Source organism: Suncus etruscus, chromosome 1 (assembly GCF_024139225.1).
Source record: "Suncus etruscus isolate mSunEtr1 chromosome 1, mSunEtr1.pri.cur, whole genome shotgun sequence".
Lineage (NCBI taxonomy): Eukaryota > Metazoa > Chordata > Mammalia > Eulipotyphla > Soricidae > Suncus > Suncus etruscus.
The window spans coordinates 125,548,777-125,563,920 of record NC_064848.1 but is presented as its reverse complement, the minus strand read 5'-3'; the positions used below and the strand labels follow the sequence as shown (position 1 = coordinate 125,563,920).

Sequence of the window (15,144 nt, the reverse complement as noted above, 5' to 3'; positions counted from 1 at the left end):
CCACTGTGCCATATCCTGGACCACTTTTTCTTTTCTTGCCTTTGCCATGGAGTCAGAGTTTTTAATGTGACTGACCTCAGAAATTGCTGTCACATATATATTTTCTAAGATTTCTTTTTAAATATAATTAAAATAGAATATGAGAGAGGATTGAGTCATGATTAAAAATAACCCCTAAACTTCTCTCCTTCTCCTCATATTGCCACTTTATGACATGACAGGTGCTATACACTTGTTAAAGCAAAAAGCATAAAAGCAAAAAGAAAAGTAATTGGGGCCTGTTTCCAGAAACCACTTTGGGTCATGTTTGAAAATTTTGAAAATCTAATGATGATATCAATTCATGTTTTTCTTATCCAACACTTTTGTAGAGCATTGAATAATGAACATATAGTTTATTAAAAATGCATTTTATTCTCTATATAAGATTGTGTTTAAAAGATAAATAAAAAAATTACTTCTAATCCTTCTATGGTAAACACAGGAACAGAAAAATGAGGTTTATCTGGGTGTAACAGTATCTGCAAATAAATCTTTGTTTTCATCAAGAAAAACTCAATGGTATCTTTCAAATGGAAAAACACGTAATTGTTAAGAGAAAAAGGCCACAGTAGATTAGTTTTATTGAATGAGGAAAGAAGTGATAAAAACTCTTTCTCCCTTTCTAAAGCTAATTAAAGAAGCACATGAAAGAATGCTGCAGCAGTAAACATGCTTTTCACTGAAGCAGACCTCTATTTAATTTCATGCTGGGCTTGCTTAATTATTGTACAAAACACAATTGCAAGGTTAGTAAATTGTATGACTGTGAACGTGTGCATTTGGCAGGAGATAAAATCTTGTTGAAAAGGCAAAAAATAATCAGTAGCATTTACTCAGATGGAGACCATTTAACAGGAGCTTACATCTCAACATGCACGGTGTCATTTGTATTTGTTCATATTTGCAGTCAGGCTATCTTTCAGGGACAAAGTTCTGCCTGCTGGAAACAACATGCTGAAAGGTAATTTACTGTTTCTAGAGAGTGTCTTTTTTTGGGGGGGGTTTGGGTTTTGGGTCACACCTGGCAGCGCTCAGGGATTACTCTTGGGCTCTACACTCAAAAATTGCTCCTGGCAGCCTCGGGGGACCATATGGGATGCCGGGATTTGAACCACTGTCCTTCTGCATGCAAGGCAAACACCCTACCTCCGTGCTATCTCTCTGGCCCCTATAGAGTGTGTCTTAAGATAATTAAAGTCTCAATCATTTTTGCCTGTTTTTATCTTTATTTGAAATAAACACAACTAAAGTCACAGGAGGGCACTGTTGTTTTTGCACTGCCAATGTCTTATCACTTGTGATCACGTAACCAGTCAGGGCTTTAGTGTTCTTTCTACCAGTCTGGGCTAGAAAAGATGATCTGCTGTATCCTCTGATTCAATTACAGTCAAAGGCTAATAGGAACGTATTCCTAAGGTAGAGAAAATTCAGCTCCATTTATAAATCAGTTTAGAGATGACCACACCCATATTCAAAATCCCAAGTTTTGTAAGGAGACACACAGAATAATTGTTGCACATTTTTCATGGCTCTTCCCTTTCCCCTTATAGAGAACACACTCAGGTATCCAGAGAAATATATAACATCAGTGAAATATGCATCCCTATCAGTCTATTTAATAGCTTTGTGTCCCACATTTGCTACTTTATTTTCTTTTGGCTTTTGGGCCACACCTGTTGGTGCTCAGGGATTACTCCTGGCTCTGCACTCAGAAATCGCTCCTGACAGGCTCGGGGGATCATCTAAGATGCTGAGGATCGAACCCTGGTCCTTCCTGCATTGGCCATGTGCAAGGCAAACACCCTACTGCTGTGCTATCTCTCGTGCCCCTCATTTACTACTTTATAATATACACACACGAAAGAGTTTTTAAATGCTTCATTAAAAACCAGTTCACGATTATACTTACCTTTTGGTCTTATGCCCCAAAGATTTTTTTTCTGAGCTTATATATTTGCTAATGTAACAGAGGGTATAATGACCAAGTACAAAAGTTCTATTCTCCTAGCTGTGAAGTCAATTAAATGCACGTTGATGATTTAAGGGAGTATTTTAATCTTTGCTTACCTTAATTTCCAGTACATTTTCATTGCCTATTGAGATCCTTACTGGCTTTTCAAAAGGCTTAAACACGGGATTATGTACATAAATGAGATCAAAGTATTTGGAATGGATGCCATCTAACATGAAAAAGGCTTTGGTTGTCAGTGGGAGCTGCAGATTCAGCTGTTGCAATGAAGGAGTTGTACAGCAGATTATCTCTGAATTAGAGCGATGTTGACATGCCTATAGGGAGACATAATTACCCACTGTAAACAGCATATAGTTTGACAATCTCAACAACTTCCTCATTTCACTACTTCAGAGGATCAATCCAAAAGACAAAAAAAACAAACCACCACATTTTGAAAAATTCTCCATTTAACTGGATACATTTCTGGAAACATAATAGATACAAAATTGTCCATACAATTCAATCTTTAAAGGAATATAGGGGTTAATTTACAGGAATTAAGGATCCTATTCCCTTTGAAGCTAGTTCTTTTCATTATGCTGGTTTCCATTAAAAAGAAGTCAGGACAGTAAACTGGAAAGTGTGCTGCCTTGTTTAGGAAACAACTATAACAGTTTGGGAGCTGAACTTAAGAGTTTTATAAGTCCTTATTCACAGATTCACTTTAAACCAAGCTGTAAAAACTCAGGCCAATCTCTTACTTGGAAACATTTTTCTCATTTAGTTAAATAAGATGAAATGTTTTCACAACATGGATACTACATGGTAAAGTGCTTTGCCTGTTATTACACAGGTCACATTATACTTAACTATGTAATTAGGTCATCTTATTCAGAGGGGCTTAAGCTATCAAACACTAAGTTTAGGTTTTGTACAAAATATCAAGTTAGTGTTATTTCTCATAATAATCCTCTTAGTTAGGTACGTGACTACTACATTATATGGATGAAAAAATAGCTTGTTGAACTTTCACCATCACAGGAGACCACACAGTTTTGAGTAGCAGTAAGAGGAAAACAATTCAATTAATAACGATTAACAGCAATAATAGGTCATAGCTCCAAAATTCTATCTTAGCTTTACATGATTTCTTGCTCACACTCTATTCTACACAGGCAAGTCTTTTCCTATGCTCTCTATTTTACAAAAGCTTAGCTATTATTACTTCATGCCCTTTCATCTCAAGTTTCAAATACTCCCCTTTGGAATTCTGATTTATGGAAGTTTGGAAAATGTGGTTTCCTCTTGATTGTGCTTTGACTAAGCCAGCAACAGAAAGTGGCACATTTAAGGTTAAACGGTTGTGTTTTTTTCCCCAAGGAAAAGACAAACAAGCAACAACATCCCTTAGATTTCCTTTTTCTTTGACAAGTATAACTGGAGATAAAACAATTACTTATGTCCACAATAGAAAAAGAACTCAGGATATACATAAAAAGCACAAACAAAATTGGACATTTAATATTTTCTTTTAAAAGTAATTAAAACAATTAACCTACATTCAAAATGTAGGCATATATAGAAAAGTGATATAAATATATGAATAGTAGATTTGCATCAGTTATATTATATTAAAAACTCTGCCAGCCATCTTAAAAAATGGAGACAACTTTATAGTAATAATAATTTTCTATGTCACATTGTGAACTAAAAAGTTATACAATGAGTTGATGGCTTCTGGAATATACTGACATTAAAATATAAATTTTGTTAAGAGAGTAATTAGTATTTTTTATATGAAAAAATACCAGTTTGTTGGTTTTAAAAATGTTGTTGTAACTGGGTCAATACCTTTAAGTCAGTCTTGACTAATACGTTTTTATTAGTTAAATAATGAATGGGTTCAATTTCTCTTGGTCAACTCCAAACTCTATAAGCAGCAGGGAATGCTGAAGAAATGCACATGTCTATATGAGGTAGTTTTTACAAACAATAGTGGGGAAGGTCTACTGGAGTTATAATTCTTGTCCAATTCTAGTGTATAGTTTGACTGTACTAACATGCTTGGGTCTAAAACAGTGGAACTAGTTATTAGCAGATATGTAAATAGATGTAAGATTTTTCTTTTCCACCATTGTTTGAATCTTTATTTGGGTTATGTGAGCCTGATATTTCACACTTAGGAGCTTTTTTATTTTTAATAAATACTTGATTGTAAGTACATAAAACCAGGAATTCTACATGTCATCTAGTCATTATTTTCATAATATAGGTATGGTATAAATCAATCCAGTAACAGTTTCTAAAACTGCCACTCTAAAAAGTCTCATGTGCACACCTTATTTGGTTAATCTGATTTGGTTATTGAGCAAATGTTTAGCTTGGCTGTGGAGAAGTGATGTCCTTTAAATTAATAGCAATGGTAACCCTAACTTTGTTTGTAGCTATGTGTGAGGGGATTGGTTTCAAAGCTTTCTATTTCATGAGGTGACTCCCTGGAGTACACTCTCTCAGGAATATGATAAAAATCTAATAACACTTTTAGAGGTGATGTAATGTGACTGATTGAGAAGGTCAAGAAAAATCTCATTTGAGATGACCTTATTGTTTGGTGATCTGGCTTGACATTTTTAGGCCCAAATTGGTTTTTGTAATTAAAGAACATCGTGGCCTTATTCTTCAACAAATGTTGGATAGGAAAGTAAAAAAGAAGTGCTGTAATTTAATCTATGACCTGCTTAATCAAGGTCCTGCCTGATTAATATCTGGAACTTTTATTCTAAGTTTAGTGCACAAGTCCAACTAAATTAATTGATAACAAATTTTTAAAAAGCAACAAAGATATGAAATATTAATAAATATTTTTTCCTAAGAACTAAACTAAAACACTAATTTAATGTGAACTAATAAATAGAGCACAAAACTGGTCAATTATAAATATATTTTGTTTAGGAATATACTCAGTGGTATGTGTGTGTGTGTGTGTGTGTGGTGTGTGTGTATGTATGTGTGTCTGTGTTGTGTGCTGTGTGTTTATATTCCTGGATCTGTGCTGGGGAGGGGCTGTTGACCCTACACCTCTCCCACACAGCATGTACTTAGCTTGCTGGGCTATCTTTGTATGTCACTTTTAGGGAGGTATTCATTTCAACTTTGACTGACATGGGAAATATAGGGAAAGGAAGGAAAACACCAAACACTAGGCATACTTTAGGACATAAGTATTCCAAAGTTCTTTCTTATTACTTGATATATACTAACAAAGGGATAAGAAAAGTGATAAGAGAGGGGGTGAGAAAACATCTTGTGCCTGTGAATTAGATAGACAAAGATGCTGCAAGATTAGAGGTTTTATTCAGAGATTTTATTAAAACAGAGGGCTTGTTCATTTTGGTGCATTAAAATAGAGTAGATAGAAAAATATTAAGAATGTAATGTTAGCAGATCTCCAAAATTCTTATGGTGAAGCTCTAACCCTGATGTGATGGTGCTTGGAAGTCAAGAAAGTAGATCCTATGACCAAATCAGTACCCTGAGAAGAGTAGACAAAAAAGATCTTGCTTTCTCTTTCTGCCAAGAGATGATGTAGTGAAGGATTATCAGACCAGAAAGAGCACCTTCATCAGGCACACAGTCTGCTGGTGTCTTAATATTGGACTTCCCAGCCTCCAGAAATATGGGAAATAGTATCTGTTGCCTAAATCACATAGAGTATTTCTGTTTATTAAGAATTAAGACACAAATTAACATAATTTGCATTAGTAACATTTTTAAAGGTCCCTTTCCTTTTCTTTTGTTATTCCTATTGTTTCATTTTTCTTTTCTTTTCTTTTTTTGGGGGGGACCATACCCAGCAGTGTTCAGGATTTACTCCTGGCTCTGTACTCAGAGATTATTCCTGGTAGGCCCAGGAGACCAATGGGGGATTGAACTCAGGTTGGCTATACAAAAGGCAAATGCCCTACCCATTGTACAATCACCCTGTTGTTCCTATTGTTTTGGGCTGGAGAGATAGCACAGTGGCATTTGCCTTCCAAGCAGCCGATCCAGGACCTAAGGTGGTTGGTTCAAATCCCGGTATCCCATATGGTCCCCCATGCCTGCAGGAGCTATTTCTGAGCAGATAGCAAGGAGTAACCACTGAGCACCGCTGGGTGTGGCCCAAAAACAAACAAAAAAAAAGTTTTAATAATATCAAACATATGCATAACAATAGAAAAGCTCATATGCTTGTGCTCAAAGGAACAATGCTCAACAATAATGCTCACATCAGACTGCAGTGTTTACACACTTGGCCACAGTGCTTGAGAGCTGTCACCTTCATTTAGCTGCAGTGCACTTGCAATATTTACTTGTGGTGCTAGGGATCTCAGACAGCAGAAGTGTCAGGATGTCCTTTGTCCCCTGTGATATCCACTCAGGGCATGTGGACAGCAAAGGAACTCAAAGTCATTCATGGCCTCAGACACTATCTTTAAAAACATTGTTTAAGGCTGAGGGAGATAAAACTATGAGCTGGAGGGCATGATTTGTGGGTTTACTACATCTCTCTTGAACACTGCAGGGAGCAATCTCTGGGAACTGAGCTGAGAGTAGATTGCAAACCTCATAAGGTGTAGCCTGCAAATCAAAGCAACAACCACCAGACACTATTCAAGTTTTTAAACATCACTTGTGTATAAATATTCCTGTATGTATATATTTCAAAATGTTAATGGGAGACCAGACCATTTTAGTTGTTAATAAAAAAAATTACTATTTGACTGATTCGGCGGGGGTGGGGGGAGGATAACTATCAAGCATCAAAAATGAAATGAAAATATTCTAAGTACCTGGAGAGCTAGCAGTAGAAGCAGAGGAAGAATATTAAGCCCAGCCATCACCCATAGGACTTACCACTGTAAAGTTCCTTCCTGCTTCATGCACAATTATCACCATATTCAGGACACTAACCGAATTCAGATTTTTTCCAACACCTGTTATTGTGCTCCCACCACTGGCAAGGTAAAAAAGAAAAGCAGCGTGACTAAGAGGTTCATTCCCATCAAATCTTTTAAAGAAGAAGCAAAATTAAATCACATGTAGAGATGGAAAATTAGAGCTAAAGTGACATGAAATCGCTTCTCGGTCTTTTGGCTAAGATCAAGTATAGTAAAATGACATGGAAAATTATTGGTAATTATTTATTTTTGGAGGGGAACAACTTTAGTTTCAAGTTAAAAATTTCATAAGCTAAAAAATGTATTTATTAATTTTGTGGGTTTTTTGGGGGGGAGGAGGGAATCTATATCGAGAAACATTCTGGGTTTACTTCAAACTCTGAACTGAAGAATAACTGGTGGGGCTTAAGGGACCATATAACCTTAAGGGGCTTAAGGATTGACTCAAGTCAGCACATTCAAAGTAAATACTCTATATAGTCCCACATTTATCTTTTTATTCAGTGAATGAGAAATAATATCTTTCCTTAAAAAAACCTTAATTGTTATTGTTGCACTAAAACAATTACTGAAACAATGAAAACAAGGCAAACTAAATGGGTTCTAATAGATAGTGATTCAAAGGGAATCTTTTTAAACTGAAAATTTGGGGTGAAGCAGGCAATGCAAAACTACATTGAAGAATGGAGAGAAAAGATGATTCCATTTTGGGCATAAAGGTTAGTATAGAATTGACAAGTATGTAATAAGTGCATAAATCCTATGGAGCCACATTCAACAGCGTTACTAAAATCCATTTAAAATGTAATAGAATAGGGTAAAATGCTTCTTGGCATGGGCCAGCATTGATAAAAGCAATTTGTACTCAGAACCTAATGTAGTTGTCACTCTTAAATTAGAAAGGCAGCCTTCAAAAGCAATACAACAGTTAAATGGAAGATAAAATGACAATTCATCTTGACAACTTGATGAGAAAATCATGTTCTGTTCATTATTTTCTTATGCCCATCAGAAGCTTTTACTTACCTGATAAAAGATTTGGTTGGATTAATTTCGTATACAATAGGGTCATCCCTGTAACTGAAGCTGTTTGTCTCTCGGTTGGCTAAGTCAATTTTCAGTTTAACAGGAAACTCAGTTGAAGAGGTTTGGGCTGGGGTATAACACTTGAGAGTGCTGTCTGACACGCTGAATTAAAAAGAAAAGAACACACAGTTATAAATCATGTTCACAAACAAAATGGTACAATGTTTTCTAAGTGGTCATTTATGTTTTCTATAAAAAAGGCCTTTAGTTGATACAGGGAGTTTACATCTAACTGCATACCGAATGGTATTTTTGTAGGTATATCATCCTGGACCTTTAATTTTTTGAGATTTTGAAGGTTGTTTGGACAACAGTTGTCAGGGCTGGGGACTAAACTGGGGTTGGTCACAAGCAAGGTGAGAACCTGAACGCTTGTGCCATCTCTCTGGTCTTCAGGAATAGAATTTGGGAAGGAGGAATTTTAGTCAGCAGGAAATAAGCATCTTCATCTTTCTTCACAAATGAAAACAGAAATTTTCCTCTATTAGTACAATAATAATCTAATATGGTTGGTATTATAAAATTTTACGAAACCTTTTTAAAGTACAAGTTTTTCCACCAATTGATATATGTCTGGAATTCCCACAGTTGAGGTATTTTCCGGTTAAAGTAAGCAAAGTACTGCCAGTCTGAGGACCATAACTTGGAGAAATACTTGTTACTACAGGATCCTGAATGGGTGATAAAAACAAAATAGAATATCTTATTAATATGTTCAGGGTTATAAGGCTAATTAAAGAATATATTAGTTTATGAGAATTATACTTACAACGTAAGAAAAGGTACTATATTGTGCCGTCCCTCGACCATTTGAGACAGTTAGAGACATATTAAAATGTTCACTGGCTGAAGGACCAACAGTGCATTTCAACCTGAAAAAAGCCAAAGTTCAATGAATATTACAAATCCAAAGGCATTTTCTGGTTTGACTGTTTTATTTGCAAGGACATTAACTTTAAAGAGTTAGCTGACTACTATGAAGAGTAAGCAGAGTTTCATCGTAAGAGTTAGAATTAACAGTTGTACAACCAATTTTGTGCTATTATGCTAAATTTTATGTTGACCATGTTATTGCATTCAGACCAAAAAACAGGAATTGCTAATATATGTATTAACTGTAGCATTCATGGCGATCAAAATCAAATCATTATACATTATAGGCATAAAGGTTGGCATAGTTTATTTAAGATAAATAAACAGTACATTAGAAGCATGTTTTGTTTTGGGCCTCACCTGGCTATGCTCAGATATTACTCCTAGCTCTGCATTCAGAAATTATTCCAGTGGTGCTTGGGAGATCACATGGGATGCCAGGGATCAAACCTGGGTCAGCTGCATGCAAGGTAAGTGCCCTATCCGCTATCTTTCTGGCTATTAGCAGCATTTAAAACAATGACTCATAACAAGTAAACTAAATCTCTTTCTTAAAGCATGTATACAGGTACATGACTATGTTAGCACTTGTCATGCACTTATTTAAATTACTTAAAATGATTAAAATATGCTGAAATTTCCTTATATTTATTTATTTGGTTTTTGGGTCACACCCATTGACTCTCAGGGATTACTCCTGGCTATATGCTCAGAAATTGCTACTGGCTCAGAGGACCATATGGGACACTGGGGATCAAACCTGGGTCCATCCTGAGTTAGTCATGTGCAAGGCAAACACTCTACCACTGTGTTATTTTTCCAGCCCAGCCTTATAATTATTTTTTATTAAGAATCTTATAATCATAAAAAGTAAAAACAAACTTTGTTTTATATATAGCACATATATAAGTGAATGAATTGTTTAACTTTTACAGGTTTTCATTTATGACGCAATGAATAAAAACTTACCACTTTCTAGATGGAACTTGCTTTTCTATTAAACTAAACAAGTATGACACTAATTGAGGTTTTGCTTTCAATAAAATGAATAGATTTAGATCTTTGTATAACTCTGAAGGAATTCTATTAGGCATTAAATAGTTACTATAAGACAGGTTTAACCACAAAGCTCCAAATATTTGCTGTCACTACATAAAAACTAATAAATTCTAAATTCTATTCATTATAGGAGTCAGCTCTTATATGAATAGCTTATGAACTAGGCTTTAGGGTAGAGTAGACAACATTTTGGATCAAGAACTAACTAATTTGATTTTTCTCCTCAGTAGATGAAACGGAAGTATCATCTATGGAAAATAAGAGTGGTATTTTTTTTGTTTTGGTTTTTGAGCCACATCCGGTGACACTCAGGGGTTATTCCTGGCTATGCATTCAGAAATTGCTCCTGGCTTGGGGAAACATATGGGATGTCCGTAGATCGAACCATGGTCCATTCTAGGCTAATGTGCACAAGGCAGATGCCTTATGGCTTGCGCTACTGCTCCAGCTCCAAGAGTGTTTTTTTTTAATGAAACGTTTAGAATTCATATAATATCGTATATAGCTTAATATTTATATATTATTTTATATATATTTAATGTAAACAGAATTAGTAGCTTCAGAAATTGGGAATGATTAAATAACAGGTTATTATTATATTTTGGGGGAAAATAACAAGTTTTATTTAAGAAAATATGAGAAAGGAGAGAGAGGAGAGAGAAAAATTTAAAAAAAGGAGAGAAATCCTATTTAGTAGAGATATATAGCACACTATGAGTTGGGATATATGGCCTCTCTAGAATGGAGTGCTATATACACTGCCTGTTACTGTGCCCATTACCAAAAATTCATCCTCCCAAATAAGTCTTAAATGTGATTCAGCTACACTACCACATTATAAAGTAAATTAAGCAGGGTTCTATATTGAGTTGCTTACTATTTAATTTGAGAAAAACATTTTAGAAATTCTATATTTAAAATTTTTAAAGATGGAATGACCAAAATAGTACCTCTCTTTCGAATTTACCCAATATCTGAATAACCATAACCATCCCAAAATGGATGAAAAAAATTTTCAGACTTTGTTTTTTACTTCACCTCAATAAAATCACTTTTATCTATGCTTAATCCTGGTAAGCAAATAGGATAAAAGATAAGCAAAACAAATCCACAAGGGATGTGATAGATCAAGATAATTAGAGAGATGAACTCTTGAGGCAAGTTTAGAACTATTTATTCAAAAATAGAACCTGTTTTCCAACCACACTTTAGCAGAACAATTTAAGATCCTTACATATTTGTTGTGCTCTCACTTAAGGTCAATGTGCAGCTCTCATTTCCAAGGGAAACCCTGGCTTTCTTTAGATCAAATTTATTATTCCTCCGGAATCCAAAGTCCCAGCCACATATTGTCAATGTTGTTCCTCCTTCAAGTGGAGCACTGGTTGGAAAAACCTATAAGGAAAACATGGAATTTTCAAATACTCTATATCATATATATCAGAGGTCTCAAACTCAATTTACCTGGGGGCCGCAGGAGGCAAAGTCGGAGTGATCCTTGAATGCAAAGTCAGTAGTAAGCCTTGAACATTGGGGGGTGTGACTCACACAACTAAAACAAAACAAAACCAAAAAAGATTCCTCTAGGGCAGGGCCACAAAATGTTGTACAAAGGGCCATTTGCGGCCCATGGGCCGCGAGTTTGAGACCCCTGAATATACTATCTTTCACATGTGTCATCAAACAAACAAAATATAATATCATCCACAGTCTTGAAATTTTCAATTTTCTATCTAGCAAAGCTGAAATTTTCATAAAAGGAAAAAACATGGGCAAATTTCCGCGATTCTGGAACAAGCATTAAAACTAAGAATTGAGCTTGCACACAACCCAGCCATTCAGCTTTCTGGCATCAGCACCCAGGGCCCATCAGCACTAATTCAAAAAGATGTTTGTGCTCCTTTGTTTATTGTGACACTATTTACAACAGCTAAGAACTGGAAACAACTCATTTTTCCAAGAACTGGATAAAAATATTGTGGCTTATGTATACAATGGAATGCTACTCAGCTATATGAAAAGATGAAATCATGTTGCTGCAGTGGAGTGCGTTTCATGCTGAAGAAAGTTAGTCTAACAGAGAAAAACAGATTCTGGATAATCTCTGTCATATATATGTAAGGAACCAAAATATGGCCAAAGTTAACAGAACCTGGAAGTTAGTCTACAAAGCTGAGCTTAACAAATGAGAGGAGTGGGGGAAAGATCATGATATAATTGTGGAATGAAATAAACTCTTTGGAGGAGGGCATGTTACTCGAGCATTGCACTCACGAAGCTATCACGAACAGTATTATAATTCACAGTGCTTCAAATCAAATTGAGAAAAAAACCCCTCAATCTGACATGCTGATGAAACAAACTATTTTCAAGAGACCCACAGATTAAAGAGTTTATTCTTCCTGCATGACAATGAAAGGTCCTATTGGGCAACTCTTTTAAAATAATTTTTTGCATAAATATTCTGGCACACTTTGGGACCCAATATACATGCTTAGCACTACCTCAGGGACTCCTAGATCAAACTATGTTGAAAAATCCTTGATGAACTGTAAAAGCCAAGCTCCAATGTATACTGTGCTCTGTGCACCAGCTGGGTGTGTGCTACATTCTTGTTGCTATGGTATTCCCAGCTCAGAAAGAAAACCATGCAGTAAAAATAACTCCTCAGTATGCAGGGTTTTCACAGTTACAGTCAGCAGCTATCACGATATTGTATTCGATACCATTCAGTCACTTATGTCTACTATTGTTCCATGTACTAGTAAGAGAATCTATCCCTATGTACCTGTGAATTCACACTATCCATTTGAAAATTTTCTTCAGATATGCTCACTATATAGAGAGTGAAGTATAGCGAGCATATTTCATGTAGCAGGTCAATTAATACTCAGTTTTCAAAAAATGATGCAATGTTTAATATATCCAGTATGTTAGCTCTATTAGAAGTAGATGAAAACAGAATTGGAGAGAGTCCCAATTGTGATCTGTATTGTAGCAATGTTTCTACTTATCTTCTTTGGCATTATTTTGCAGTTCTTTTCTAAGACTAATGTTGTTTGTTTCTCCCAGGTCCAATGATCAAGAAAAAAGTGGCTCATTTAATTATTGTGAGTATACTTTTGGTGTATTCAATTTTATTAGTAAAACTGGCATCTGGTACCAAGAGGGAATTGAGGGCGTATGAAGTCTCAAGACAACAGATCTTAGGCTATGAGCATCAAAATAAATTTCCAAGTTAAAAATAAGCTCCTAAGCACCTCTGTGACAATTGGGAAAGGAAATGCTCTTTTGGGGGGGTATATTGTAAATTGTGCTGTAAAGTACAATGGTGGGAAAACATCACCGCTGTAGTGGCAACTCCAAAACCAGTAAAGGTTATTTGTTAAAGACCAGTTAGTGAAAGTCTAGAAGTCACCTTTACCACTTAGAAGGGCATTTTAGCAAAATTTTAATTTGTAAACATTCTCACCCTCCTCCCTAAGTAAATAATCACAAACCAAAGTCTTTACTTACCCTTGTTACCAGCCCTCTTTAAAGTCTGAGCTTAATGCTTTTATGATAGTTATTTTATCCATAAAATTCATTACACAGTTGTGCCATTTATGAAAACTTACCTCACCCAAGTCTAGCCAAATGAGAACTGCTAGGGAAAAAAATTCCTGTTTATTATTATGTTAGAAATTCAGTAGGAGAGAATAAGACTTCGACCCCTCCTGGGACTCTCTTCAGCCTGAGGCAGCCACACAGCTGCTATTCCCTCGTTTAATGAGGTTTCCCCATTGGAAACAGCTGTTCAAGGCTGATATTGGTCTGATCCTGCAGGCCAGAGCAGAGCTTGCCACTCTGCATACATCATCACTCTATATAAGGCAAAAGGCTTGGGGGATGATTCTAGAAAAGGCCCCTAGTTATTGCTCTAGAAATAGAAATGGATATAAACCGCCTTTGATGTTAAAGAATTCAAAACTGAGCTCCACTTAGCTTTTCTCTCCCTGGGTAAAATATTGGGGAAGTGTGGAGCGGGGCCAATCTTAAGCATGATGGGATACTGTTCACTCTTCCAGGAGAAAAGGAAGGAAGCATTCTTGGACTATCCACCCTTGGATAGAAGCAACAATGGGCTGGCAAACAGTAATTCTAAAGGGCACAGCAACTCCGTGGGAAGGAAATGAGTGTCCGGCATGAAGCCATGGAGCTGAGTCTCCCACCTGTTTGCGTTGGGAAGACACAGCCACAAAAGTTGTCAGTGTCGTTTCCACAGTGACAATGATATAAATGATCCACGTTCTCAAATCAAGAGAGTGCCTGGGAAAGTTAAACTATAACCACCCTTGGAAAATGACAACTTACAATGGACCATAGTATTGCAAGATGTCAACAATAGCAGGATCCTAGAGGAACATGTAGAAAAAAAAAAGCTGGAAAAAACCCTTGGAAAATAAAAATTTGCCCAGCGAGGATGAAAGTCACAAATACATTGGTGGCAGTATATTGGTGGTAGAATCCCTCCACCTCCTATCACTTCCTGGATCTTCTGATCAGTTAATAAGCCATTTTATTGCCTTACTGGGACTGATAGGGAAGGTTTTTTTTTTAAATTTTTTTTTTTTTAATTTTTTTGGGGGTCACACCCAGCAGCACTCACGGGTTACTCCTGGCTCTACGCTCTGACGGCTCAGGGGACCATATGGGATGCCGGGATTCAAACCATCGTCCTTCTGCATGCAAGGCAAATGCCCTACCTCCAAGCTATCTCTTTGGCTCCATGATAGGAAAGTTTTATCCTAATAATTTTGAGTACTTTAGAAAGTACTCTTCATCTAAAGCATTTATATTGTTCTTTGAAGAGTTCCGAAAACACAAGGGAGACCACATGCTGCACTTGCAATCCTGAGATCTCTTCTGTGTGGAGTTGCAAAGAATTCACCTACTGGACACTAGGCATCTTGAAAAGCTGGCTGATTTACATTTAATATAAAAGGAAACTGTAGATAAAGCTGACTTTAGAGTCTTTTGAGTTTAACACAGATAAGAAAAAGATGAATAATCTTTTTTTTTTTTTTTTTTGTAATAAGAATGCTGAATGTCATGGTCTAGTGCAGCATGAAATCTTCCTAACAACTATGAACCAAAAGGGATTTATGGATTCAGTTGCACTCCTTTCCTTCTGACTGTCCAGGCCAAACT

At 36.1% G+C, this 15,144-nt stretch overlaps 2 protein-coding genes across 3 annotated transcripts in view; both read right to left on the bottom strand.

Annotated features, from left to right (window-relative positions):
- The window catches only part of MET (MET proto-oncogene, receptor tyrosine kinase), an 811,679-nt gene that overhangs the window by 23,607 nt on the left and 772,928 nt on the right, over nt 1–15,144 (bottom strand). For both annotated transcript variants that reach the window (XM_049771030.1, XM_049771029.1), the window contains 6 exons: nt 11,189–11,349; nt 8,792–8,894; nt 8,557–8,693; nt 7,963–8,124; nt 6,893–6,992; nt 2,110–2,328 (listed from right to left, as the gene is read on the bottom strand). In XM_049771030.1, the coding sequence (XP_049626987.1) occupies nt 2,110–2,328; nt 6,893–6,992; nt 7,963–8,124; nt 8,557–8,693; nt 8,792–8,894; nt 11,189–11,349 (882 nt within the window). The remainder of the gene's footprint in view (nt 1–2,109; nt 2,329–6,892; nt 6,993–7,962; nt 8,125–8,556; nt 8,694–8,791; nt 8,895–11,188; nt 11,350–15,144) is intronic.
- Nucleotides 1–15,144, bottom strand: part of CAPZA2 (capping actin protein of muscle Z-line subunit alpha 2) — a 468,908-nt gene that overhangs the window by 154,636 nt on the left and 299,128 nt on the right. The window lies entirely within an intron of this gene.